Consider the following 25,043-nt stretch of genomic DNA (forward strand, 5'->3'; position numbering starts at 1 on the left):
GTTCTTCCTTGGACCTTGCTATGCTTTCCCACAGTAATCCGTCTATAATCCTGCTGACAAACAAACAAAACCTTGATGGAGTAAATAATCAACCTTGAAAACACAAAAATCACACATTTTACGAATGTTTACGTTGACATAGTTTGTATTTAATACAGTATAGCTTGATTCAATAGTCATACGAATGGTAAAGTAATAGGTTATAATAGAACAAATATAAAATTAATGTAGATAACTGTATATCCTGGGTAATCGTATGAAAACAGTTGTTGAATACAATAGAAAAATAAAATAGGGCACATTTTGCGTCCATCATTGAAAGGAAAAATAATTCTAAAACAAGAGTGCATGAGGATGGCAGACTTAAAAAGGCTTCACTACAAGCAAATTCAATATGAATTCTGTAGCAAAGAACAGTTTTTTTTTTCACCCAGCAATGACATAATGCAGCGTATGAAACAGTCAGTTTTTGTACATGTACTCTATAATAATGGCAAGATACTGGGACCAAATGAAAGCACCGATTACAACCACAGTCTGTAGAACTTAAAATAACACAAGAATAATGAAATATACTTCAGACAAAACTCAAGAAGGACTCTGTAGGGCGTAGGCACATATTAGTGCATGCTTATTCAGTTCTATCATTATTTTCTGGCTTCCCTGTAACAATTATTTTTGATTCGTCCCAATAAAGCTCTATGCAGACGATTACAGTAAGTCCAAAATGTCACTAAATGTTTTATATTTCAGCATTACTAAGATTAACTATCCCAGCATCACACGTAGAGCTACAGAACTAAGTTGTACGTGTCATCACATCCTATCTCCACGATGACTATTCTCAGAGCACATTGGGAACAGTTATTTGAAAGTGCTAAGACATGATTTGTGAGAAGAAAAAAAAAAGAAGTATTGCACTACTCATGAGGTCTTAACTGATGACTTTGATGGCATAGTCACTGCAGACTGCTCTAAATGTGTGCGTGTGCATGTGCGTGGGCACTTAGCGATACATTCCCACAGTCACTGAAGCATGATGGCACTGCTAGTGAGCGAAGGCGGCCACAGACACTGGTCTCACCTATGGAAATCTCATAGGTGAGATGGAAGGTCAGTGGATACATTTAGAAAAAAAGGCATTTAACAAGTGATCACAGGAGGGGGTGTAACGGCCATTTAGGAGTTTACAGCCCGGTCATTTTGGATGTGCTTACCCCTCTTTACTGCTGCTTTTTTCTTTACTAAGGCAAAGGAGAATGCATCATGTAACCTCAAAGGAATACAACGACTTCTTGGAAAAAGACTAAATCGTTTTTTAAGTTGAGCAGTTTCACCTCCTTGTGTTCAGTGTGACACTCCTGAGACTGGCTCGTACCGTCTATGTGACAAATACCATGTGCTGAAAATGCACTACGCAATATTTCCTGGACATAGGAGGTGTAACAGGTGGTGACAGTGGAGCTCAAGCTCCATCATTTGGAATAGAAAATGGTTTACTTAGTTAAAGAATAGTTTCACCCCAAAATGAAAATTGGACTTTCTCCATGTCAATGAGCAAAGTATTTCAGTCTCAGCTTACCTTATCACAATGATATTTTATGTATAAATTAATTATGCCGATGTAAAAAAAGGCTTTGGATCAAAATTAAATGACTCTTGGCACACAATGGCCATGTTTACTTTAAAGGTCATGTATTGTTAGCATTGTCTAACAAACTTCTGCGGAGCTTTAACTGATATGGGATGAGAGACTGAAACATTTTGGGGTGAACTACTCCTTTAAAAAAGGTCCCCTAAACCATTGGTTTTAAATGGCAGATAAATAAAAAAAAAGGGTGAATGGACATTACCTCAATTACGTCACCCACTATGCCGACCACAGACCACAAAACTGCACAAAACAGGAGCAGTTTGTTCACGCTGCCACGTATTGTCTGAGATATGTTGGGCATAAACAAAATGTCACATTGTTATCACATTGAAACATCATAATGTCAACACTCAGGACCTTCTCTTATCACCGTCTTGTCTTGGTCTGGCTTGAAGAATGACCTAGTTACAGAAGACGGATTCTGCGAGGAAGTTAACTTTCCTGGGCTCACAAATTGGTCACACAACACAGCATGGGGTTAACAGACTGACTGGCTCGTGGATTAATTTTGGGAAGTCACGGCTGAAGCTCACTGATTGGCTGGGAGCAGGCCCTGTCTTTGGGCGTGCTCCAGAATGGCATTGTAGCAGAAGTAGTACTGGTCCGGGGTTTGGATGCTGAAGGCTCTCTGTGTTCTCATGCGTCGCACCGTCTGGCAAACATTCAGCGAGCCGACGTCCTGTAACTGGGACAGACAGATGTCCAGGGCACAGAAGGTACCTGCAAACAACAGGGCAGGTTAGCAGTGACACTTTTTAGGAGTGGGGTTATTGGTGTTGAAACACAATTGTTATTAATATATATGAAAAAAAAGGAAGCAGATTTTAGTTTTTTAGATTTAGTGTTACCCTTAATGGTATTTTCCACACCTTTTACCTAGGCCTTAAAGATGGGGCCGCAAGTAATGATTAATTGTATTTTCTAGACTAATCGTTTAGTCTTAAAACACTAAGAAAAAGTTTGTACCGGTTTATTTCTGACTATCTTGTTTAGTCAGTCCATACCCCAAGACATTCAATGTAATAAGATAATCAAAGGGAAAAGCAGTACATCTGCACATTTAAGAGAATATTCTGCATTTTTGCATTAAGTATTACTTAAACATGAAACGAACATCAAAAATAAATGTGATCAATTAATCATTGCGTCTCTTTTTTAAGGCCATAATATCATTCCAAAACGTTGTGTCTTAACATTTTAAAGTCCTGGAAATGTGTTTTATTGGAAAACAGTCTGTTAAGGACAGAAAAAAATTAAATAAAATCAGGCATGACGTTTTTGAGGATCTCACCTGTTCTCCCGATGCCTGCGCTGCAGTGGACCACCATCGGGGGTCCCTGAGGGTGGCCCGCCCACTGAAGTCCCAAAGCGGTCACCATTTTCCTCTGTTGTCTCTTCACAGCTCCCAGGAAGTCAATGAGAGTCACTGCTGAGGTGGGAACGCCGTAATCAGGCCAGCTGAGGTACTGGAAGTGACTCACTTGTCTCTGTTCACACGTCTGAATGGATACAAAATGAGGAACACTTAAATATTTTGAGAAATATGCTTACTTGCCATGAGTATATCAATGCCTCACTATCTTCTGTAAGCTATATAAGAAGGTAACGTTTGGTTGCAGTTAGCTCACCAAATGTAAAGACTGGAAATAAGCTTGACTATGTACAAAGTAAAAAAAAATGTAATTGTTACTATTCAACACTGTATCTACTTTGTCTTAAAAAAGGGACATATAAGATACATTCTTTATACTATTTCCATCTGACCCTGTTGAAGAGGAGAAGACGGACCTTACTATAGAATTTTGTAGGCCATACTTTAATATCACTGACTCTACGATGCACGTTTGCTACTACTGTATAATTTGTTTATTGCTTTCCTGTTGCAATACATATTATTGATTACTGATATTTGTCTATGTTGATGGACAGTTGATGGAGCTGCTGTGATGAAAGTCAAATTTTAGACTTGATCTGACCATTAAAGTAATATTTTATTGATCGTATCGCATTAGTCCATGTCTGTACCTCAGTGTTGTGCAGTTCGAGGGTGGTGTGGTTGTAGTGGGTGTGGTTGTCCACCCTTTGGTTAACCACTGCCATGTGGCAATAGACCTCCTGCCCCCCTTCATCCAGAGGCCAATACTGTCCACACTTCCTCCGACTGCCCTCATCTGTCCTGCAGCACAGACACGACACACTCGATTAAATCTATTCTGTTGTAATCCTGACCTACTTCGAAAAAGGAGAACCTAGTACATTTTCTGACTAAACAAATGAGCATGAATTTGAATTGTCATTACAATAACTAAATAACAAACAAGTGAAATTACCTGGTAGTCATGACGATTACAAGCACGTTTTGTTCCCAGACCATTCTCCAGAAATCACTGTAGGTCTTTTCCAGCGGTCCTTCACAAGTTCAAAAGGAGATTCAAAGCAAATTAAAAAGACTTCTTTGTAATGGAGAATGTCTATTTGATTTCATGGAATGGAAGCTTAAGGAGCTTCACTCCACCCAAACACTAATGAAGACAATCATTACCCTTTTTCTACGGTAGTAAAAAAAACCTTTCCGTGCTCTAAATCGTCATTTACTGCTAATTTAAAGCTGGTAATTTCTATGCACACCCAGTACCTGTAAGTGCCATGTTATTTAGTCAGTTTGAGAAAGATCTTAGGAAAATGTGTGTTTATAACATATAAACATCCTGTCTATTTGACCTGCTAGTTAAAAAAAAAAAAAAAAATCCACTTTTTTTTTCTCCCCACGTTTAATCTTGTGCTGATAAATATTCAGTTTTCAAAGCAATGCCTCGAACATCGTAACCAGCCCCAACACTCCCATAGCAAATTACGTTTTTGAATAATTTACACTATTGTTTTCCAAATTACCGAATGTACTGTAATGCAACTAGGGTTGGGAACCGAAACTCGGTTCCAGGTGAGAACCGATAAGAAAATACCGGGTATCGGGTACCCATACAAAATACACAATTTCGGTTCTGCTTAACGGTTCCTAAACGCGGTAGACCCTGTATTCCACCGGGTCCGTCTGTGCCGCGGCGACCCGGTGGAATACAGGGAAAGGGCGGGCTGGCCATCTGTGTGTTCTGGAGAATCACAGAACGCTGACGGCCGGCTCCGTACGCTGACGGCCGGCACCGCCCTTAATTTTTTCAAACGGCATCATGTAAGTTGTGCTGACAGGCGACAGAGGTCCACAGTTGCCCCGCAGCGAGGCTCCCCCCGCCCTCCCGTAGACATTTCACGAGCTCAGTCACTTCATGACACCAAAGATGGATCGCGGTAAACGCTCTAAAGTGAGGCTCCACTACACTAAGAAAGAAAAATACAAGGCACAGTGTAAAGTGTAAATAAAGCACAGTTATTGTGCAATACATTTGTATTGCATGTATATTTTTTATTTGTACAAATGTCAGTTAAAGCTTAAAAGAATAAAGATATTTTTGTTATCTAAACGTTTGACCTCTTTCTTTGACAATTTTGGAATCGAAAGGGGGAATCGATAAGAACCGGAATCGATAAGAACCGGAATCGATACATTTCAAACGATACCCATCCCTAAATGCAACTGTGTCGCCCTTATGCAATAATGATTAGGGAATTGTATATTAAAACACTAGCCATCCAGAAAGCATTAAAAAAGATATGTAACAGTTGTTATACCTTGAGTACCAATGTATGCATTCCTCTGTTTGTAGCCGTCCATGAAGCTTGCATTGATGTAGTCTGTTCGCTGTGGGAACAGAGTTGTGTTATTAAGACAGAGATAACCCTGAAAAATCAGTTTAAGAAAACACTAAAATGTGAATAGTAGTGTTCTGACATTCATGTGACAGCAAAGCCTAGTTGTCTACATAAGGCTGAAGGAGTATTCACACAAGTAAACACAACAGAAAAAGAATACCCTGATTACACTTTCTGGATAAACACCAGAGGCAGCGTGGCAGCCTTTCAAAACGTTAAAGCTTGGCACGTTTCTTGGCAGCTGAGAGATATCATGAATGGGACTGGCAGTGTTTCTCTTTTCGCATGAATGACAACTATGATATGCATATTTGAAAAGAATAGAAGCACCAACCTCATTCCTTCTGGGTTTCAAACGAACTCTGGTTTGATCAAGGCACAGCACGTCGCCGTAGCGATTCCTCTCCTGGTTGTAGGCTGATCTGTAGACACATGATAACAAAATGTATTAACACACATCAATAATACTGGAGCAGCTCACCATCTGGGTTGCTAATTTGTATACAGCAGACTGTACAAAATCCAAATATATGTTATTTATTTATTATCATGAATGAAAAAGATTACATTCTCATATTTGAGAAGCTGAAATTATTAGCAAATGAGTTATACATTTTCTGTTAATTGAATTATGAATGAATGGTTTTAGCTCCAACAAAATGGATTATCATTGTGTGTTTAAGCTAGTTATGTGAGCTTAGGGCAACAATAATGATTCACTCAATGAACACATGTAGCCTAAACTAGGAGAATCGCAATTAATCCCAGAGATAAAGGACATTAATTATTATTTGTTTTATGTTTGTAATGAAACTCTGATGCTCCAGATATTATCACTTGAGTCTAAACAACTCTAAATGGGAACCGTATCACTATTATCTAAATAGCTTTTAAATTATAGAGTTTTAAAAAGTTCGGTTTTAGCATAAATGCAGGTGTTTTGGAAATAGTAAGTAAAACATTTAATTTGGATATGGTTTGCCACTCCTTATTTACTTCAATTCATCAAAGCTTAAATTCCTTTTATGATTCTTTGTTCACCTTTGAGGCATGCGAGAAAAACAAAGTATTCTTCACAAATTCAAGGTCACACAGGGTTGAGTAGTTCCCTTAAGCAGTTTGTCTGCTACTGTCAACTTAATACTAGTTGAACATGGCATTTTGACATTTATATATGTTTCTAGTTATTTAAGCTTTTTAATTATTGTTCTATAATTGTACTCCTATTGTGTTATTCTATATTGTATTTGTTTCCTGTACAGCACTTTGGTCAACTGAGCTTGCTATATGAAATGTTACGTCCCCTCCTAAACTAGGGGTACAAAGGGAAGTAACAAAATATAAAAATAACCAGGAGAGAAATAAAAAGAGAGAGGAAACTGATTTGTGAAGCCACAAGATGATGTTTTAATTAGTCAAAAAATAAGAGGGCTCACCAGCCAATTCGCAAAGTAAACTAATGACAAACAAAAACAACTTTCTTGTTAAAGAGAGCGACAACCATACACCATAAATAAAGACTGAGATTGAACTCACTGCGCGCAGTTGAAGGTCCCGGGCGGCGGTTCTTTGCGGACCTCCTCGTACTCCAGATGGATGCCGGTGCGCTGAAGCCTGCCGAGGTGCGTCAGCAGCTCCTGCGGGCGCATGGCCTCGGCTCCGGGGACGTGGATTGAAGCTTCTTCCACGGGGATTCCCACCAGCTCGTCCACTGGGTCCACTCGGCCGTTCTGACCCGCCAGGAGCTGCTGGTTCCAGCTGAAGGACTCCAGAGGCAGCAGGCCGCCCAGGTGCTGCGGGAGGCAGTCTCTGGGGAGGTGTTGGCGCAGCTCCTCCATTCTCACCATCTGGACCTGAAGGAAGGAGAGAAACAGACCTACAGATGTGAATAAGTTCACATGGTAGTCAACTGATTGTGATGTGCTATATGTGACATGTATGTAGCAACGTGTGTTGTTTGCATTTTATTGTTCTCTTTTATCCTTTCGCCTGTATCTACCATAGGTATCTACTTGTCTTTCATCCTGGAAATTAGCCATGTTTGCTAAAGCTGCCCCATTTACTGTTTTTAGTAACAGTTGATCAATGGGGGCTGTCCACGACACCATAAACAAATAAACTGAACTCTGGTAATCCTCAGGAATTGCTGACAACAATATATTTCATTTTGGAATTTATAATTGTTGTTACTGGCTGCTACTTCTTCAGAGTGTAACACAACTGTTGATAGTAACATAACTATGTGCAGCATATACTAATACATATATAATCTTCTCTGCCCTGAGGCCATGTCTGAGCATACTGGAATTCCTCAACAGAGTGAAGTGGGACTCTGGGGTATTTCATGTAAGAGAGATAAAAGGAAAACATGTTTTTTTTTAAATTGCACAGCCATTTCAAAAGTGCCTGTAAGTCTACATTGACATCTGAAATGTGCTGACACACAAGTCTACAGCCATGCTAGCAGCACAGTGATGCTGTACTTTGAATTGAATGCTAATATCAGAATGCTAATATGCTAAAGTTTAGCAGGTATAATGCTAAAACAATGTGCACCATTTCTACAATTATAATACATGATGTAACTGGTGGCTGCTTAGCTTCAATGTAGTTATAATCCTGCTTCTAAGTTTTATTCTTCTAATAATTACAATTTCGTTTTATCACCGTATTCTTGCCGTATTTTAGTCAACTCATCTTATTTAAGCCTTTTATCTGCACCGTCTCTGATTGACAATTAAAATGTCCCCGCTGTGGGACGAATAAAGGATACCCGACTCTGAACTAGTATTCAACATTATTTTTCTCTTTTTACGTCAAACTGTATTTGTTTGCATATTATTGATTAAATGAATAATCTTGAAACCCAATTTACCGTGACTCTGAATAAATCCATACTAATGAAATTCTTCAGGGCGGTAATGTAGGCAGGGTGATTGACTCCTGTGATTCAAGCATTAACATTTCAGGGATCTATGTGCGGTAAGAGAGAAGCCCCCTAATCAAATGATCACTTGCAGCATCCAATAACACTGAAGTGCTCACTCATTGAACGCCTTAACAGGATTTCCCAAAACTCGTAGCTAAGTATCATAAACATGGTGCAAGAATTACAAAAAGAGCGCCTCTATTTACCCTCTCCCTAAGTTTGTCCTTGAGAAGCAGGCTGAGCAGATTGTAGGGCACTCGAAACCAAACGGGGGCCCCGACAATCAGCACCTTCTTCAGCCTGGCAGGGAACGCCCCCTAGTGGAGAGAGAAAGCACAAAAAACACAATTAATATCAGCTTCAACGGGAAGTATTTAGAAATCTTTAATTTGTCTAACCACAAGCAAAATGGCGTTGCTGTAGTAAGGGGGACAGTGCAGATAATAAAGGCAAACACAATAAGTATATTTAACATTAAATGTAATCCTAAAAACAGATTAATAGGATAGATAAGTAAACATGCATAGTAGGATTTAGCAGCAATATATGTGTAAGCAAAGATTTAGACAATAATGTGCTAGTTAGTTTATCCTTAAAACATGACTTTGAAAGATTTACTATGAGAGTGCCCTCACTGCCCTGTCTGTCTATTTTCTCTGAATGTTTTAGCTGAATTGGATGAGGCCAACAGTCCCTTTTTAGATCAATATGTGGGCACAAAATACATGCCTTTGATGCAGATGTGGCCACACAAGTGTCTCTGTTATTGACTCAAGATGACATACTACTAGATCACAAATCACTTCGAGTGGTGCTTCATTTGTCAGGCCTCTGCAAGTCTGCCTACAGCCGAGCACTGCACAGTCACGGTCTGTGGATTCAATCATTCCTTTGCTTGTAAACCCAGGCTGTGAGACATTGATTTTGCCCTTTGGATGAACACTAAATTCACCAACCCTGCTTTAATCAATCCGCTTCTCAATCGGATGAAGGACACAACTTTACAGTTATGCGTTAACTCGACCCTGGAGAGGAGTGATTAATGTTCAACAACGACAGATTGTTCAACCTACCTTCTTTTACTAAAGGTAGAAGTCTTTCAATCTTATCCTGTGAATGTTACACTGTCTATTTCTCAGAATCAAGCATCGTGTTTTCTCAGATATTTGTCTTTTTTTGGCATTTACTCTAAACATTTGATGTGTTTATGTAAACAACAGCACTGTAAGTCAAACCTTGAGCAGGTTGAGGATCTTCTTGCTCAGGTCCAGCTCGAAGTTTGTGTAGTTGGAGCCCGCCATGTCGTAGATGAACACCAAGCCGTTCCTCTGGGTCTCAAAGCTGAGGGCAAAAAGAGGTTAAGACATCACCGTTAAGATATCTAAAACATTAACCAACAGGTCAGGTAACAACTAACTTATGCAGGAACATTTAACAAAGTGTTTTCCATCATAGTAAATAGAGAAAAAAACCTAAAATATATAAAAAAGATACTGTACTTTACTTTGTAATTTAAGATGTTGCCATTTACATGCACAACAACCTATACAACACACATAACATAATCAGGCCTCTTTAATGAAACGTTTAGTATCACATGTAAAGGATTCCCTAAATTAAAAAACTAACACTTGCCAATAAATAAGGTTATATATCGAGTAAGGTTTTTAGATGAAGTACAAATGCTTAAATAGTAATTATTTTTCTAGGGAAAGATGGATCCACCATTGATCAGATTTTCAATAATAATTCAAAGTGAAATGTAGCCATTATATGACTTTTTTTAAAAATTATTTATGCAGGGTATCCCAAACCACAGTCCTCACCTTTCCACGGCTCGATCCAGGAGGTAGAAGAGAGCCTGAAGCACCACATGGTTGCCCGTTTTGTTTGGGTGATGGAGCTTGGCAGTGTACAAGGCAATGGACGCCCCCGAAGGATCCCGTACACTCTGGAATACAAACATTTAGAAACAAACTAAGCATTTGCTTTGATTTCTGGAAGTCTTATCGTCCTCACTTGTCCTGTATCTTCAATAAATACCACCTGATTTCTCATAAGATGCATGTTGTTCCGTTGTTTATGAGAAAATGTTAAAAGATGTATTTTCCCTAGAAACCATGTGTTTTAAGGTGTGACTACAAGGCAGACAAACGGTCGCTCTGCTAAAGTGAAGGCTGAACAATGACCACAGGGGGGCACTTAAGTTCATATGCTGCTTTCTGGCACTCTGCCAAAAAAAAAGGTCTGTCAACAATTCTTGTTAATAATGATGTAGGTCTCACAGCCCCCCCCCCCCCACCGACCAATCAGAGTGACACAGAACATATTTTTCACGTCAAACCTGATGAGTGTTAAGGCTGCTGGTGTCAAGAGAACTGGAGGTCTCTCACTTGAAGGAAGCCACAGGAGAAAGATTACAGGGAGCCGTCCTTTGTAAGCAAATAAGACCGTGTTCCCGGGCATGGCGGCTAAAAATACCCTCAGGCAGGATATGAAGCCCGCTGCTGAGCAGGAGACTTCCGACGTCACACAGGAGGATGTGCAGCATCAATGCCACTGTGGCACGTCAGCGGGGAAGGAAGAAGGGAAACGCAGGAGTGTGTGTGTGTGTGTGTGTGTGTGTGTGTGTGTGGAAAGGGGGCATCATTTACGGTTTTCATTTGGCTGACAAAAGGCTAAATATATCGGACACAGGAAATGCACTTGGCAAATCACTCAACCAATATCTTGCACCCCAAAATACCTCTTAATTTCCCATTATGAGAACTTCAGCTTTCATACTCTGATACACCTTTTTTGGTGAATGGAAAATAGGCTCATAACATTCGGGAACCTTTAAGGTGCCAGTTATTGATCGATTGACCTTCGAGCTTAGCTATTTCATTGACAAGTTTAGAAGAGCTTACATTTCTAAAAAGGTAACACATAAGAAAGAAAGAAGACTACAAGGTGAGACCATGCAACTAAGGGTACTTCTTTTATTAGCTATTTCTAAACCTGAACTATGTTATTCAATACAGAACCAAAGCATGGTTTACTATTATAAGCATGCAACATCTTCATTTGAACATCAAATTGTAAAGCTTTGTGTTTTTCCTTTATTTGTTCTTATCAAAAAAATTCCATAAAAATACCAAAACCAGCCATGTATGTCTTTTCATTTCTCACTCTATTCCTACTAGAGATGTAAATCCTTTAAAGCAGATCACAAGTATCCTTTAAGTTTGAATAGAGGCCTCATTACTTCCACTATATCACTACAACATGTACATTTGTTGAGGACTATTTTCAACTGCGGAGTAACACACATTTGGTGCTCTAGTAAGCGTATATAACACCAAGACGGTGTGTGTGGGATCAAGAGGAAAATAACTAAAGAAGCCAGTCAACATAATAATGACAGAACATGTGACAGAGCAGTAATCCGTCTCATTGGTTATGTGTTTTCAATCGTTTTTGAACAACAATGGATGATCATGGGAGGGAGGATACACAGACAGTACTTTTACTTGTAGGATACATTGTTTCTGTTATGATCTGTTTCTCTCAGGGATGCAAAGTAGAGGAGATTTAAATGACTCTTACCAACACTGTGAACTTTCCACTGAGCAGCTCCGAGCGCAGAGGTTCTTCCTGAGGCTGGAGTCGGACGATTCCTTCTTTAAGACGCGTTTCCTGAAGAAAACAGATCACAGCAGGTGAAGTCAGGCTGTATAATAGGCCGTCACTTTGAGGTAAATTCCTCTGCTTGAACAATGGAGCGCTACCCGCCTGACTTTCCTGCAGGAGGATCCTTCTCCACAAGGTTTCCATTCCTTTTTTCCATCCCCCGAGGAGGCTGTGTGGGAGTTTTTTTCAACTTATTCTTACCGGCCAAGAATGGGAGGTGCCATTTTCATTCACCATTTCCTTCTTTTATAAATGATGTGGGCCAGTAAATTAGTTATTAAGAAGTATATAAATACGTTTTTACTAGTGAACTGTTATAAATATTGGATTAACTAACTCAATTTAATAAACATTGGATTAACTCAATTTAATAAATTCCCTATCATTTCACTGAATAGATATTAACAGAGGGTTTGGTTTTTAAAGAGGCTTTCTTATTTAAAATCAAAATAACTATTGATTATTTAGGAATGGCATCTCTTGTATTTCTAAGATTATAATTGTTTTCATCAATCATTTGTAATTGTTAAATGGTAGATAATTCACTTTTTTGTTTACAGTATCAAGTATTTCTTTTATTGTAAAATATTTAATTATAGTATTCTTTCTTATTCACAGATTTTATTTGCAGCATTATATCGCTTTTACTATTTTATGAAATTGTATTTTCTTTCCCAAAGACGACCATCCCTTGTTTGACTGTTTCTATACACCGGTTGAATGTAATGTATGGACACATGTATGTGTATTGTATGTATGTTGATATGTATGCATATGTACATGTGTAGACATTTGCCATTTCAAACAACCCCTTTGTACTTTTTCGTTTTTATTTTAGACACATTTTGTTTGCCATTTCATTTGTCATTTTCGGGTCTCTAAAAATATATGATTTGAAAAACTGTACTTTTAATATAATGTGACCCCAAATAAATAAATTGTATTTTCTTGACTTTGAACAACTTTGCATGCCTACTGTATGTTGGACTTAATATTTTCAATGCAAAAATGACAATGAAGCTTGTGATTGAATCTTGAAAGATAAACTAACATGAATAGATATAAGCAGATTAAAAACCTCAAGGATATATAAGAGCTTATTGTACTTTATGCAAATTAGAAAGTAAAAATCCCCATTTGTGGCATTTTCCTTGTTTATCTTACGGCTACGATTGATTTAAATACAGCAAATCTGAGCTAATGCTTCTCCCGCGGCAGTTAAAATAGATGCTAAAATAAAAATACCCTGATGTTTCGTGCCAGGCCTGACGACCAGCCTCTTCAGTCTGAATGCCAGCTTGGTCTGTTTGCCCCCCCCCCCTTCCCAAACAAACACTTCACTGGAAAGTTTCCCCCTTAGTTTGTTCTGACAAATGACTTGTCCCCAGCTTCTGTCCCGGTGCTGACGCAGCATTAAGCCGAGTTAAATGAACTGTGGCGTGGCGGGGGAGACTAATCCTTCTCAGAGTCACAGTCAAGGCATTCATAAACGAGTCGCGTTCCCGCACGACAACTATTCATTGCAGGAACAAGAACCCTGGGTGATTGAAGCGACGTTACTGAAAAGGTAGGAGGTAAAACCCTGCCACGTCTCGAAGCTATGCAGAGTCTGTGCGAGACGTTTGAGAACTTTCCGTTTGCTGCGGGGGATAAAAACGGATTTGAGCAGATAAACCCCTTTTTACATGTTCAAATTTGGCCAGAATTAAACTTACAGCAGTAAAGACCATTTAGGGACAAAACGAGACATTATCCTCAACTCTCTGGTATTTATTACGTGCCTCAGATGAGAAAGGTTATTATCTAGATGTTATTTTCAGATCATAAAGTGAATGAGACGTGCAGTTTGAGCCCTAGAGGTTTCATCTTCATCATCATTTTCCAGCTTGATGGTAATAATATCACCAAGGTCACCAACTGCTATTTCAGTGACAGATTGTTTCTAGAAACAAAGCTAGCTAATAAAGTCCATATATACTCCACCGCGTGGTCGTTGAAGCCATAGCAGTATATATACATGCATAGTTCTTATGCTTCAAACATTTTTTTAAATATAAAAAATAATTAAATTGACCCATTACACACATCACAAATATTCAAGTCTATTATTGTGTCTAATATTGTTTTGCATGCTGACACGACACCCTTTCCTGGAAAACATGTTGTTCCTCATTTCATTGAACCTCATAACCTCAGCTGTAGCAACCAACACGCTTTTTCTGATGACAGTGCAACCCTTCTTTTCAGATGGGCTCAAAGCTCTCAGTAAAGTTGAATAAGCCTTCATGCTGCGTCTTGATCCCCCCCGGTGTATAATTCAGTGTAAGGGTGTGTGTTTCTGGCTCCGGTTTTTGGTGCATCTGTTTAGGCGATCCCTTGCTTGGCTAGAGCTTCTGAAGACATTCATTTAATGAAAAGGGGATTTTGTTACTGGGTTTGGTGAAGATGCTCTACAATATGACCTCCACCCTTCTACCTTTGTGTCAATCTGTGCGTTGTTCGACTGATATCCATCGTCTTGAAAAGGCCTTTTAAAGGGGGCCTATTCTGCTCATTTTCAGGTTCAGATTTGTATGTAGTGCCTCTACTGGGACATGTCTCCATGCTTTAATGTTTAAAAAGCTCTTTATTTTTCTCATACTGCCTGTGCTGCAGCACCTTTTCTCACCCTCTGTCTGAAACCAGAGCCCAGTCTGCTCTGATTGGTTGGTTGCCTCTGTTGCGATTGGTCAACGGCTCAAATATGTCCCGCCCCTATATAGTGCAATGTGTTGGAGCGCTAGCCAATAGAAGCGCATGTGCTACAAAGGGATGTCACTAAGAAAAAAGAAACCTATATAAAAACACACTAAAGCAAAAGGAAACCCCAGACAAAATCAAATCTGAAATGATCACGAAAGTTAGCAAACTGAATGAGAAGCAACATGTACTCTAGTAACTAAAACAACTTTTCAAGACACAAGCCGAAACGAGTTGATCTAACAATAAAGTGGTTCTGTGTTCACTCCAATCTTTGAACTCTTTCCCTTCTCCATGACCCCAGGCGGTTGGAGAAGTGCTTCCCACACCCACTCTGCTTCTTCTGAGACGACTCGTTACAGACTTTGCAGTTGTGCCTCAAAAAGGTTAATATGTAGTTCCAGTGTGGGTGTAGAATCGTTCGATTATTTTGAAACCGAAAGCTGAAAATTAAGGTTTTATCAAAACAAGTTAGAGCTTGAGATGACTCAACATCTTATCTAAAACTATTTACTTCAGGACATTTGCTTTTTCTGGCTCTGTTATGGTTTTGTAATTTGTCAACGATTGGCGCAGTTTAGAGTGATAACACAAGCTAATGTATTTATTTTCTTGCTTTGACTTTAGTATGACAATGGAACTTTATTTCTTAATGGGTGGCCAAGAGGTCTTGGTTACATTGGTATATGTACCATTGTGTGTGTACCATATTTATGCAATTCAGAGGAATTCAAAAGTAGTTCAAATTGGTAAATTCACACTAGGGCTGCACGATATATCGTGTCGTGACGATAATCGCGATATGCACATGCGCGATATTCACATCGCATAAAAAAAAATATATATATAATTTTTTAATAATTTTTTTTAGGACTTGCGATATTAAGTAGGCAAATTAACTCAAACACGTCATGTTACAATTATTTTGCTGCTTGCTACAAAAGGAAAACTTACGCAGCTCTCGTGTCAGGGGTACTTGAGTGAGTGACAGCAAACCACCAATCACAATCAAATCTCCAAAGCTAACGGACCCGGTGATTAAAAGGTAAAAACACTGAATAAAGTAGTTGCATGTGTTTCTCCAGGGCAGTGCGGCGCTGCTAACCGAGCTAGCTCAGCTTGTTGCTCTGATAACTTAAGATCCAGACGTCCGTGACTACAATCCTTCATCCGGTTAACTATAGTTAAAAAAATACCAATTGTATAGCATTAAAGTTGAAGAAAGGATGGTTTGCGGAAGAAAAAAAATCGTGCAGCCCTAATTCACACTGAAGAAGTCCAAAAATAGACGCAAACTAAATACTTTCTGACTAAATTGTGTGCATTTCAAAGGGATGTTATATGCTGCCCACTTGGTTAGCTAATTATATGCTGACATTCAATATTAATTACAAAATAAACAGTATTATTTGTAGTGAAATACACCCTGTGTCTACTGGATTGTATTAAAATGGACATGTCCAGCTGTTCATAGCCACTGTAATAAGGGTGCTACGTCAGCGCTGCTCCAAAAATAAAACAGTTTTAATCCAAACAATTCTCTCCAGTCTTCTTACCCTGTAGCTGTGGAAAAGCTCGATGGCTCGCAGGACGTCAAACTTTCGAGCCATGAGGAACTTGACGGCCAATTCCCTGGACAGCGGTGACACTCCATGCTGACTGGTCCACTTGTTGATTTCCTCCAGAAACTGCCTGGTAGCCTGAACACAAACAGATGTGGTCACAAACGTTGCACTCCCATAATCGAAAGGGTCAAAGAGAAAAGGAAGTGAAACGGCGCTTTAAACTTGATACATCCTCACAGGAAGTGCTATCTACAGTCTCGCAGAAGACACAATCTTTATGGCTATGATAATGATCCATAGCTGTTGTATAATCTGCTCACTGTGAGTTTACAGAATGTATATACACAGGGCGGTACAAAGCGAAATGTGTGAAGTGAACTGCAATTTGTGCAGCCAACCAAAGAGATTGGTTTTACACTAAAATGTTTCTGAGTTTTGCCGTCCTTCCGGTGTGTTAACCACAGCTATCTTGGGGAAAGCTTTGGCACTTTGTGAAATCCATTAATGGACAAACATTTTTTTTTAAATCCAGTCACGGATGAGTTCAAGATAAGAGCTTACAATATCAAAATAGTTTTTATCAAGTGAGTGCAAGAGCATGAGAGGAGAGGACGCTGGAATCTTGCTGAACTGGTGTTTATGACATGAAGCTGCAATAATGACAGGGTGACACACTTAATAATACTTGGAAGTAAAGCCAGTCATATGTAGTCGTTGAGTGCTGGAAAATCAGTCATCCTTGATAACACTACACTGCCTGATAGGTTTGATTAGTCTTCCAAACTAGGTTTATATTTGTCTCCTACAGGAAGAAGATGATGAATGAACTCAATGACAGTAAAGCTTACACATGTGCATCTAACATTTTCAGGATGGAGATGCTAATTGGTTTCTTGTGAAATCTGGCTTCTACTAAAGTAAAGAACCCCAAGAGAGGAGTGGAAAAAAGCTAACAACTGAAGTTATGATGGATTACCGTGATTACGTCCCATTAATTACAACCCCATAATATATTCAGGGGAAACTTGGTGAGACAACTGAGTGTTTTGTTTCATGTTAAGTATTAGTAAGATTGAGTAAATGCTATATTTTGTTTTTAAGCTCTTTAGGGTTTCCACAAATTCAAGTGCAATGTATATTAAACTACATTAAGCAGATTTTGAGACAAGTCGAATATTCACTGGTCTTTTAGCTCGTTCTTTGTCCCCACCACCTCTCCAAATCTTGCTCTGCAGCCACTTAATGTCCCTCCATGTTAAACAGCTAGTTGCTAACTGTGTCTTTCTGCCAGGAAGGTAACATAAAGTGGGTTTTTAAAATGTCATCTGCTGAAAACAGATGTCTTCTATGGCCAAATATGCACCCTTAGAGCAAAAGGTGAACGACAAAACAGTTACCCTGACATCTTTGGCAAAAGACTAGTCGTTTGAGACATTTTTAAGATAAAAGTGATTTTAAGTAATCGCACGGTTCTAAAAGAGCTAGCTAACAAAGCAAAGTGGTTATTTTGTTTAATCAGACACTGGTTCAAATCTAAAAACATCCAATGAAATGTGTATCATACACTGCGCTTGTATTTTGGAAAATGTGTTTACCATAAAGGCCTTCCACCCATCTTGCAAATAACTTATGCGTTTAGCCCGCAGTCTTTCGGGGGCTTCCTGTCCTCCCCCTGCTCTTATTATACACTCCCTCAGGAACCTCCTCCCCCCCTCCTCCACCACCCGCAGAGTGAGCGAGTCAGCACCCAGTGAATCGTCAAAAGGCGACACAGGAGGCAATGAAAGCTCACACTTTAAACACAGGCTCCCACTTCTCTGGTGTGGCACAGCGGCGGTGGGGCATGCATGGGAGACAGGAAGTCAAGTTGTGGGAGTCCTCGGCTCTTCAGGAATACAAAACGATCACTGAGGAGCGCCGAGCCCAGAGACAGGACGCCACTGTCTCTCCTCAGGAAAGCCAGTGCTTTCACACACAGGAGGGCCTGCAGCTTCTGCTCTGTTCGGGGGTCTTAACATGCAAGGGATGAGGGACGATTGCACCTGACAGCGCAGAGGTCGCTTCATATCCGATTCTCATGGGGAGGGGTGGTATTCTGAGCTTTTCAGTGGAATAGAGAACGGATATCTGATCATCCGGAGCCATTTCTCTATTATTGGTATGCAATACTGACAATTTTGACATAAATTGACTATGTTTCAGACCTCACAATGTAACTATAAACTAGACATTGTGGCCCTGCAATGAGTTATTTGACTGGGTGCATTGCCCTTACAAAAATAGTTCTTATTAGAAAACTCTACCAATATTTGATTGTGTTTAGAGGTTTAAATGTTTTCAGTCCAATTAACTAACATTGACATCATTATGTGCACAGTTCAACTTCATCGAACTGTCTTTTTGACCAAAAAGGCATTATTACACCACTCATCAGTGTACGAATCACCAAATCCAGTCAGAGCATGTAATGGGAAAGAGCCTTTGAACAGAAGCTAGTTAACAGAGATGAAGAAGGATCAAGGAGGTCAACCACATCCTTTCCCAGAAACCATCTTTAAACATTTCAGCATGTGTTCAATGTCCATCCTGTAGCTGAGCCATCTCCTTCCACTAAAGTAAACAATAGTGGTGATGAATTTCACAAAATGTATTTAAACACATCTCCCTTTTATTGCATTTTCCCTTGGTCACTGGGTGTTTCGCTATTGTAAAAAGTGTATGGAGTTAGGTTAATGGGCGTGTAATTAGTTGGTGCCATTGATCTGGTGAGAATCACAAAGAAGATGATGAGTCAGACAATTGACAATAGTGGCTGACTTCCTGTCTTAAATCTTTGTCCTCTAAAAGTAGGTTTGATTCAAGCTAGTCTGGGGCAAAATCAATCTGTTTAATTGGTAAACAAAACAAATTGAAAAAGAACTAAGAGGGAAGAAACTGTATAATTATCTTAGAGAGAAAGAGAGAAAACTGCAGACAGATATATGACGTATTAAAGGTAGGGTAGGTAAGAATGGAAAACCAGCTCGAGTGCGCTAGAATTTGAAAGTACGCAGCCGAAAAAAATCTGCCTCTTCCTTCAGACTTCCTCACAGAGCCCCTCCTCCAACACACACGAACGCGCACATGACCAATGAGGGCACGAGATGAGTTTGTGCCCAGATGGAAGGCTGACAGGCAGGTAGGCCATCCTCGTGTCGTGCTTTTCACAGCGCCACGGCTTCCACAGATGACATTTTTGTATGTATTTATTGTCAAAGAATTTCATGTATTCATTGCCATCGGGATGTTAAGAGCATTCCATGGAATATAACAAAAAGTGTTTCTGAAGTGAATTACCTACTCCACCTTTAAGAAAATGAATTTGCAAAATAAGTTAACAAGTATTCCCATCAGTATTCCCATCTTTGTTACAATTTCACTGTTGGTAGTTGTGATTCAAATGTGTTGGACTGCGCAGATTAAAATATGTTATGTTTGCAGTCCTTCAACACGAGGTCCACGAGTTCCTAATAATATGGTGCAATCTGCTCTTGGTTGTTCCATTGTTAAACGGTAATCCTTCGATGTAGGCCAAAGACAACTTCCTGTCAGATTGCTGTCAGGTACACTCGGCTTTCCAAGATTTCTAATGTTCTGACAGCTGCTCTTTCTCTCTTAGCCTTTTAAGGATAGCTTGCCAACTCCATGCAGTTGACCCTCTGTTCCTGGAGAAGCCAGTATTGTTTGGTTTTTCTGCACTAGGGGCCATATCCGCCAGAGTGGAATTTGAGGACGAACCAGTTTGTTTTCATGAAAGCACAGCAGACTGCACTGGAAGACTGACTGCGGAGGAGTCACTTTCTCAAGTCCTGGAAGATGCATAAATATTTGCTTGACTTGCTCCGGGTCTGATAGGGCAGGAGATACTTCCTCAAAGTTCTTGAAACACTTAATTCTAGCTTAAACTGCCTGACATAAATCTAAACAAACTAAGAAGAAGGTGCAAGTGCAGGAATAGTCTGTTTCTGGTCACAAATGTTCCAATCTTCACTTTAGCGGTCTTTATGTGTCCAGTTAGTCTTTCTCAAATGCTGAGTTATGAATTTTAAACAATAAACAGCTGACCAGTTTGCTGTCAGGGGGTTGTTCATTGGCAGAGTTGATAATGACTGTCGATAACTAATTGATTAGGTTCACTGTGGTAGGAACACGATGTGCTGCGAGTTCGTGGAGGAAGTTATAGTTGGTTATTTGCCAAACAGGCATAAAAACAAGTCCATGGGTCCAAAAAGGTTGGAGACACTGACCCAGGGAACTATGACATCAGAGGAAAATTGCTGCCAGAGGGAGACGGCGGCTGAGTCTGTTTTGACGTCCAATAATAAAAAACAAGAACTGCAATGATGGGTTACTTGCTTTGTATCCTCTTAAACTTAACGTATTTGGGTTTTGGACATCGACTTGGACGTAGAGGTCCAAGGCCGGGAAGACATTTTCTTTGCAATCCTTTGTCAAGACCAAACAATCAATTGATTAATCCAAAAATGACTAAATATCTTTGGGTTTTAAGTAGGGCTGCAACTATACAACTATTAGACAAACTATGGAAACCAGCACTTATTAGTGTTCAAGGTGTTAAGACCAGTCATATTTGACAAATCATTTCAACTCTACAAGCTTTGTCAAATATTGAAACCACTTTATTGGCAAAAAACTGCCTAGGAAGACTGTTGTTGCCAACCACTAACACAACCCTATAAACCATTCTCACTATATTGTGAGTAGTGAAATGTAAGCATGAAGTATTTTTATAATAGCTGTATCTCATTGAGATGTGTCACAGCCAGGGCAATGTATTACACATGCTGGATAACTGGCAACCCCTTTTTTATTGTTTTACTTGATATCAGGATGATGCTTTGTTACTGGAATTGGTCATTACTATCCCAGTATTGACCTACCGCCACATTCCTGCCAGAAGGAGTCATATTGTACATAGTGACTGTACTAATGTTTCGCCAGAGGAAACTCTATTGAAGGGTTTTGAAGTAGAGAGGGTTACTGCAGCTTCCTGATCACACCTTGATCCTACAGACAGAACTAATGCATCTCTTCATTGTTGGATTTCAAATGGATTCATGGCTGCCCTGACATTGCCCTTCCTGAATCTATACAATCACAGATGCCCTGCTAACCTATTTACAAATGTAGGACTGCTGTTGCCAAGCAGCTTTGCTTCACTTCAGTGAGTCCCATTTGGCACGAGTCAATACCAAAACAGGAAGTCAATGACGTCACTCTCTCCCTATTCCCCAATTTCTCTCACTCCACTGCTTCCTGGGAGTAGACTCAACACACAAACACACACACAACACACATTTTCTCTCGAGCACATGATAGACACACACAAACGCACTCTGTAACTCATAAACTCCCCCTTCCCCCGAGTCTAGTGGAAATGCTTTTAACAGCTGCCTTCAGAATGAAGTTCCACTACACCCGTGCATGCTCCCGAGAGAGCCGCACACGCACACAAAACACACACAATCCAACCAAACACCCCCCACAAGGCTGGGGATGTAATGAGGGCCTCCGGTACCCTAGCGGGGGCCCGGGCTCACACAGGAAATGGAGTAGCCAGATAAGGCTTTCTGCTGGCCAGATGATGAGAGGAATCAGGAGGAAGAAAAGGCACGCGCGTGACCTGAGCACTAAAGGAAAAGACTAAATTCATCAGATTCAAAATCTTCATACTGCAAATGATTAATTAATCCTCCATGGCTACGTTTGATTTTCTTAGTAAAATGATCAATGTGCAAAAACAGTCTTTAGTGCGCATGTTGTTTATATATGGCTTGGTATGGTTTATGCCACTATTGCTTTGAGTGGTTATACTTAAACTACAAATCCATAAATGCTTTAATTTACAATACGTTTATTAGGTACATGTATAACATATACAATAAGAAGGTTCATGTTCAGTTCACAAATGTCCTTATAGATGGGTTGATTCGAATTTAAGTCCACCCATTGATATAAAAGGAGTGGCACAACATATCGGAGACACCTCAGTCAACGATACATTTGAACTACTTCCAAAGCAGCTACAACAATTATAATTTCCATGGAGGTAGGATTTGCTGCAGGGTTGTTTTACGTCAAACAAACAACCCTGCAGCAAATCCATCCCAGTCTAAAAAATGATTAGACTGCATTACTGTTAGCTATGGGCTACCTAATACATGTTTAACTGTACAATGTGAGCTTTGATCTTTAAAATCCAAAGAGTCTAAAGTCATGTCTCCAGGGCCTGAATCCACGAAGCATAACACAAGCCTACATAATATAAGAGTTTAAATTATTTATGACTTAAATTGGTTCATCTGCAGCAACACTGCATAATCAAGGAATCATTTATATATTTGGTGGTTCTTGAATTGACTGATAGTAAACTAATGATGGAAAATGTGTCATAACTAAGCTTTAGTGGCGAACATAAACATTGTACACTATAGAAAGTAGTGTGAAACTCATATGCTTTGATATTATCAAAACAAATGAAGGAAAACACATTTCCTATCCTTGAAATGAGATCAAATGAGTGAATGTATGCCAGTTTATCAAAGTCACATTGCTAGCCTGTCAATATAAACCAAGTCTCTACTGTAAACACTGCTGAAATAGCCAAGTGTTGAACTAGACGGAGAGTCCAACGCTCTCCAAAAACATTCCCCGGTTTAATATCACACTCTGCCCCCACCAATGAACCCCTAAACACCCGGAATCAGTATTTTACATCTGTGGAGAGCGACTGATAAAGGCGAGCTCGGCCTGTTTCGCATCACATGAGCTCAGCCGCTGGAGAGAGGATCTGACAGTGATGCAACGAGAGCAATAAAGCGCAAGAAATCGATACAATATTTCCGCTTTCACGACCATTTCCCAACAAATGCATTGCGCACTCGCTGCGGTGGGCACACGCAAAGGCCAAAATACCTCCAGGTAGAGCCGAGACTGGAGCGTTTAGGTTAAAGAAACACAGATAGGAGAAGCATAAGGCCTACCTGTTCTTCCTCCGCCGATAGAGTAGCTGCCATCGTCAGTTCTGTAATCACCTTTCACCGAGACGCGTCCTTTTCATGAAGTGGAAGATGACGGAGATGTGTCTGTCCCTCGTGTAAAAAACGGGCTTTAGGGGTTGTCCCTCTTGCTCAAAGTTGAAAGCATCTGCTGTAGTAGGAGCTCCTTTCCTCTTTGCGAAACAAGCAGGCTAATTAGCCCACCAAACTACATAGAAAACGCGCTGGTGTTCTATCAAAATTCGTCTAAGAGAAGAAAAGGAGGACAGTGAGAAGGAAAAAAGAGGAAAACACTCGACCAGCTAGACGAGGCTTGACTTCGGCTCGGTAATAAGTGGGTTCAGAGCCCGCTGCTCCACCACCTCCTCACCTCTCACAGATCATAGGGCTGCTGCTGCCGCGCCGCCTCCTCCATGCCATGAATTGCAAGTTTTTAGCCGTGAACGTCGCCTTTATGTTGTGGGGGAAACACACACCCATACTCACACACACAGCTCTGAAAAGTGAGAGAGTTGAGGCTTTTTCTTTCTGCATGTTGCTCTACCCCCTGGTGGTAAACACTAGAAAATGACAAAAGCTCACGACCTCCGCCTTCATTCATAAAAATAGGAAACCAAACAGGAAAATCACCATTTTGAGTGTCAGTCTGAATCTAGAGGCGCGAGGAGGACTCACAGCCAGACGCTATCATTACTGTGGAAAATACGCTATTCGCATATACGAAAATAAAGGACATTAAAGTCCTCTCACTAAAAATGTGTTTTGTTTATGTAAACGTTTCTTTACCTAACCTAAATTACGAATGGCTGTTATGTGGAAATGTGTAATAAGAAGTAGGAAATGTCAACGGTTTATTTCCATGAAATGCAAATGCAAATGAAATTCTCCATGAGAAGATTAATACATCTTCAATATTGTGCATTTATATAAGCTATTTTCCGTTTTGGAAGAAGTACTCAGATCCTTTACTTATGTAAAAGAAGAATGGTCTTAAAGTACTCCATTACAAGTAAACGTCCTGATTTCAACATTTGACTTAAATAAAAGTACAAACGTATCAGCTTCAAATTAGACTACTAAAAGTAAAAGTACTCATTCTGACCAATTTCATAATAATGTAAAGTACTGAAGTATTATCAGGTAATTGTACTTCAAGTATCAAAAGTAAAAGTACTTTCTTTTAACAGTATTATATTAATATGTTTATTATATCATCCTGTTTTATAGCAAGAGCATTTTATTGTTGTAGCTTTTCAATGTGGAGCAGTTTAGATACATGCAATACTAGATTATTAGTACAGTAGGCTACTGCATTATACCATATATTATTTGTATGTACAAAGTAACTGTGTTAGTTTTAGTGTGGTAAAGTACAAATACTACATAAAAAAAGTACTTGGTGGGGTATGTAATTTATTTCAGAAACACTTTTTGTTATATTCCATGGAATGTTCTTAACGTCCCGATAGCAATGAATATATTAAATGCTTTGACAATAAATCCATAATAAATTCTCATCTGTGGAAGCCGTGGCGCTGTAAAAAGCACGACCAATCATCTGAGCCGGCCCGGCTAAAGTAACTGGATGGCCTACCTGCCTGTCAGCCTTCCATCTCGTGCACACATTTATCTCGTGCCCTCATTGGTCATGTGCGCGT

At 39.7% G+C, this 25,043-nt stretch overlaps 1 protein-coding gene across 1 annotated transcript; it reads right to left on the minus strand.

The window, feature by feature from the left end:
• Nucleotides 1-127: 127 nt before the first annotated feature.
• ptpn9a (protein tyrosine phosphatase non-receptor type 9a) lies at nucleotides 128-23,894 on the minus strand. Its single transcript, XM_034236153.1, has 13 exons — nucleotides 23,371-23,894; nucleotides 16,319-16,462; nucleotides 11,940-12,029; nucleotides 10,178-10,302; nucleotides 9,587-9,692; nucleotides 8,558-8,668; nucleotides 6,959-7,275; nucleotides 5,757-5,844; nucleotides 5,342-5,411; nucleotides 3,985-4,063; nucleotides 3,680-3,830; nucleotides 2,946-3,153; nucleotides 128-2,374 (listed from the first exon to the last, which is right to left on the minus strand). The coding sequence occupies exons 1-13, from the start codon at nucleotides 23,401-23,403 to the stop codon at nucleotides 2,184-2,186; spliced, it is 1,713 nt and encodes a 570-aa protein (XP_034092044.1). The 5' UTR covers nucleotides 23,404-23,894; the 3' UTR covers nucleotides 128-2,183.
• Nucleotides 23,895-25,043: the final 1,149 nt, after the last annotated feature.

Source organism: Gymnodraco acuticeps, unplaced genomic scaffold (genome assembly GCF_902827175.1).
Source record: "Gymnodraco acuticeps unplaced genomic scaffold, fGymAcu1.1, whole genome shotgun sequence".
Taxonomy (NCBI): domain Eukaryota; kingdom Metazoa; phylum Chordata; class Actinopteri; order Perciformes; family Bathydraconidae; genus Gymnodraco; species Gymnodraco acuticeps.